This window comes from Galeopterus variegatus, unplaced genomic scaffold, assembly GCF_000696425.1.
Source record: "Galeopterus variegatus unplaced genomic scaffold, G_variegatus-3.0.2 Scaffold8801, whole genome shotgun sequence".
Classification (NCBI taxonomy): domain Eukaryota; kingdom Metazoa; phylum Chordata; class Mammalia; order Dermoptera; family Cynocephalidae; genus Galeopterus; species Galeopterus variegatus.
Genome location: NW_007734912.1, coordinates 19,173 through 23,026, shown reverse-complemented (window position 1 = coordinate 23,026; position 3,854 = coordinate 19,173). Strand labels below are relative to the sequence as shown.

The 3,854-nt window shown below is 34.5% G+C and overlaps 1 protein-coding gene across 1 annotated transcript in view; it reads left to right on the top strand.

The window, feature by feature from the left end:
* The window catches only part of LOC103608766 (flocculation protein FLO11-like), a gene marked incomplete at its 5' end in the record, with an annotated part of 52,946 nt that extends 51,096 nt beyond the window's left edge, over positions 1–1,850 (top strand). The window contains 2 exons of the mRNA XM_008593162.1: positions 995–1,039; positions 1,707–1,850. Of these exons, the coding sequence (XP_008591384.1) occupies positions 995–1,039; positions 1,707–1,802 (141 nt within the window). The remainder of the gene's footprint in view (positions 1–994; positions 1,040–1,706) is intronic.
* Positions 1,851–3,854: the final 2,004 nt, after the last annotated feature.

Sequence of the window (3,854 nt, the reverse complement as noted above, 5' to 3'; positions counted from 1 at the left end):
CTCTTTTATTAACTGATAAGTCTCAAGGGTGTAGAACAGTGTTAGGCACAGAGTGGATTCAAAGTAACATTTGTTGAATAAATAAATGAATTAAGCAGCCATCTCATCTCAGAAAGTGGGATTACAAGAGAAAAATTTGGAGCTCATCAGGCAGTACTGAGTGTGAGTGCACATTTTTGAAGTTGATCATAATTAATTTAAAATTAAATCAATTAATTTGGTTGGGAGTGTTTCCCCAGCCATGTTTTGCTTCTTAAGTGTAAGTATGGAGAAGAATGGATGGTAAGGCCCTTCTAAGGGTTTTTGTTTGTTTGTTTTGTTTTGTTTTTGCAAGTGAATTTGTTACAAGAAGAGAGGGAAGGAAGAGTAATGAAAGTGTTAAAATGACTGAGAATATGAAATATATGTAAGCTAAGAGGTAATAGTTCCAGAATGAAGCTGTGAAGGTCAATGATTTGGAAGTCTAATGAAAATTATGTTGCATTGGGGTCCTCGAGAAATAATGATGCTGGATAGGAGGTGGAGTTCTGAGACTGGGACATTTGAAAGTGAAATTTCAGAGATTTTCCGTTTTATTGGAGAAGGTAAGTTCCAGGAATTGTCCTGGGAATGGATGATTGAAATGGAGTGGATGAGAATATCTTTAGAATTGGGAAATTCAAAGAACTGAGAGGATAGAGATTTCCATGTGAATTTTGAAATAGCCCAAAATTATGGAAGAAATGTGATGAAAAAGCTATTATGATCCATGAATTAATATCATCAATACATAAGGGGAAATTACCAGAAAGCTGATAAATAACAGCAATTAAAAGAATAATAAAGCGATATAGTTTAATGAAATAATTTTCAAAGAAAAGGAAATTTTATACAGAAAAGAGAGAGTAATAGTTAGAAAGTCTCAACAGAGAAACAGGTGAACACTTATCCCAGAAACTGAATCTTTTATTTACTTGATTGCTTTAGAAGCATAATTATTTTTATTTTCATACAGACGCCTACAACTCTTCCAAGAGCAGCTGGTCGAGAAACCAAATACGTAAGTACCTTTATAATTGTCCATACTGATTTTTAATGGGTGCATATGTATGCTTTGGAGGACATTCCCTCCAAATTACACAGTCATTTAAATAGAACTATTTGATTTTTTCATAAGCAGAAAGGGGTAGGTTGGTACAATTGGTGCAAGTATGGAAAATCCGGTTATGTCAGGAAATAAATTCCTTTTTGAGTGAGGGCTAGTTTAGTTAGTTTAGCTAGATAAAGCAGCTCTGCAATAACTGCTTTCTATCCTTCTAATTATCAAAGCTTATATGAAATTTTCATTTTTGTAATGGTTGTTGTGCTTATAAAATAGTCAACTCATATACTTGAAATATTAAGATTAGCCCATTTTTAATGGGATTGACAGTTTAATTGATGTTGGCTAGTTCGTCGCTTTCCTGCATTTCAATTCTTAACAAATAAACCAATTTTTCACTTATGAGCAAAAATAGATTAATAATGGTTGTGTAGATATGGACTCACACACTGAATTTAAATAATTATGGAGAATTGGTTCCTAGTGTCTTAGACACACAGATGCACAGCCTCACTCCGTCCCGACCCACCAATTTTTCACTTATGAGCAAAAATAGATTAATAATGGTTGTGTAGATATGGACTCACACACTGAATTTAAATAAATATGGAGAATTGGTTCCTAGTGTCTTAGACACACAGATGCACAGCCTCACTCCGTCCCGACCCTTCAATCACCTGATGATTGCCTTTTCCATCACGTGGCCGACTTCTGCTTCTGACTGAACATATTCTGAAAGAAACAAGACTGTCTCCTAAGCAAGTGTTTAGTTTTTTCGTCTAACAAACCAGTAAACTATTCATTTTAAATTACACACTGTATTTTCTAATATGTAGCTTTTGTCATCATCATTCTCAAGAATAAATAGTTATTAAATGTGTATTTTCTACCATTTCATCATTGCAATTTGTACATTCTGCCTTTATTTGAATCTGCCTAAGGCAAATAATAAATTGGGTGGAATTACTAACTTTGATCACATTCAAGAAATTGTGTGTAGAAGATGTGGGTAGGAACACTGCTTAGAGCATTTCCTGAAAGTTTTCATTGTTAATTTTCATTATTATTGGAAACTTTTTGGAGTAATATTTAAAAAGAGTGGAGGCATCTAGTAGGTGAAGACCAAGTTTAAATCACAGTGTTGCTTCTAGATAACTGTCTGATCCTGGGAAAAATCACTTATCATTTTACCTTTCTGTGCCTTTGCTTTTTCATCTATAAAATGGGACATACTAATAACCTTCTTATTGGTTGATATAAGATTTATATTAGGTAATGTATGAAAAGCCCTTAATGTTGTCTTGACACACAGGAATTGTTCAGTAAATAATAGTTTTCCCCTTTCATACCCTTTTTTTCTTCACTCTTGACTTTATCCACACCTCATCTCTTCCTCCTACCTATCTTCAGAAGTCTAAAAGCATCATTTAATGAGTTCCATAATTCTCTAGCTGGTACAAGGAAAGAAAGTTCCCTGAAAATGTTTCTATACTTTTTGTGACTAATACATTTCATAAGAGCCAGACCCAAGGAAAAGTAGTTAGAATATTCTGCGCTGTCATCGTCTTTTCTCATCTTCTCCTGCCTTTCAGCGAAGTGCCTCTGGTTAGATTAATTTTCAGTAAGATTCAGAGGGCTGGTGCCTCCACCCACCCCTCCCTAGGGATGGTTAATTTCAAAGCGATTGAAATAATTCTGGGGGTGGGGGGAGGCTGCTCCAATATCCATAGTGAAGATTATTTCAAATTATTCTTTATTTTCAAACGGTTCTCAGGCTTAATTAAAGTAGGTTAACTTTCATGCCCATAACTTTGTGAGAGCATTTGAGTCGTTCGGAGTTAACATTGAATCATCAGACAGATTCAGTATAGACTAGAACAAATATAAACTCTGATTCAGATAAGATTCCTGTCCTTGATTAAATCTTGTATCTTAACTGAGAAGCTTTGTTTTTTTCTTTCTCTTACAACATGACATTTGAATTTCTTGTGACACCTCAAATATGTACATGTCTTTTTGGAAAACCGTAAGGGATCATTGTATAAGAGAAGGTAAAAAACAGTTCTTTGGTGCCAACTCATAGATAAGTCATAATTATAAATATTGAGCTGTAATTATTACATTTACTAAGATGCCTGGTACATTTATTTTGAGGAGAAAAAATTAAAATGCCTGCTGGAACTTGGTATGCCATTAACTTCTGTAAAGCAGAAGACCACTTTATCTACAAGTCATTGTCTTATGTGAACCATCTGTCTTAAATACAGTATGTTCTGATTTTCTAAAAAGAATGACATTGTCATATTTTCTTCTAGGAATGACATTGTCATATTTTCTTCTAGGAATTCTAATATTTACGTGGGCTGAGCCATGGGGTGCCTAACCTTAAGCATGAGTTGAATAGCTTTCATTTAATTAATTAATTTCTTACTGTATTATTCTCCCTTCTTCTCCCACAAAAACTCAAATTAACCCTAAGAAGTCTGCAGACTTTACCATTTCGTATTTTACCATCTCTTTTCAAAACTTTGGAAAAAGTAGGCATCATCAGAGTATGTGCCTGCTGGGACTTGGTATGCCATTAACTTTGTAGACATTCTTAGATTAGATTCAAAAGCAGGGATCATGAAGTTTACCAACTACTGCATGACAGAGGAGGTTGGATAAAGGGGTGACCAAAATTTGAGCCAAGAAAAAATGTTTTGTTTCATTTGAGGATATCCTCAGCAAATTAGGACTGACCACCCTAAATCCTTATTTCTGGGGGCTCCTT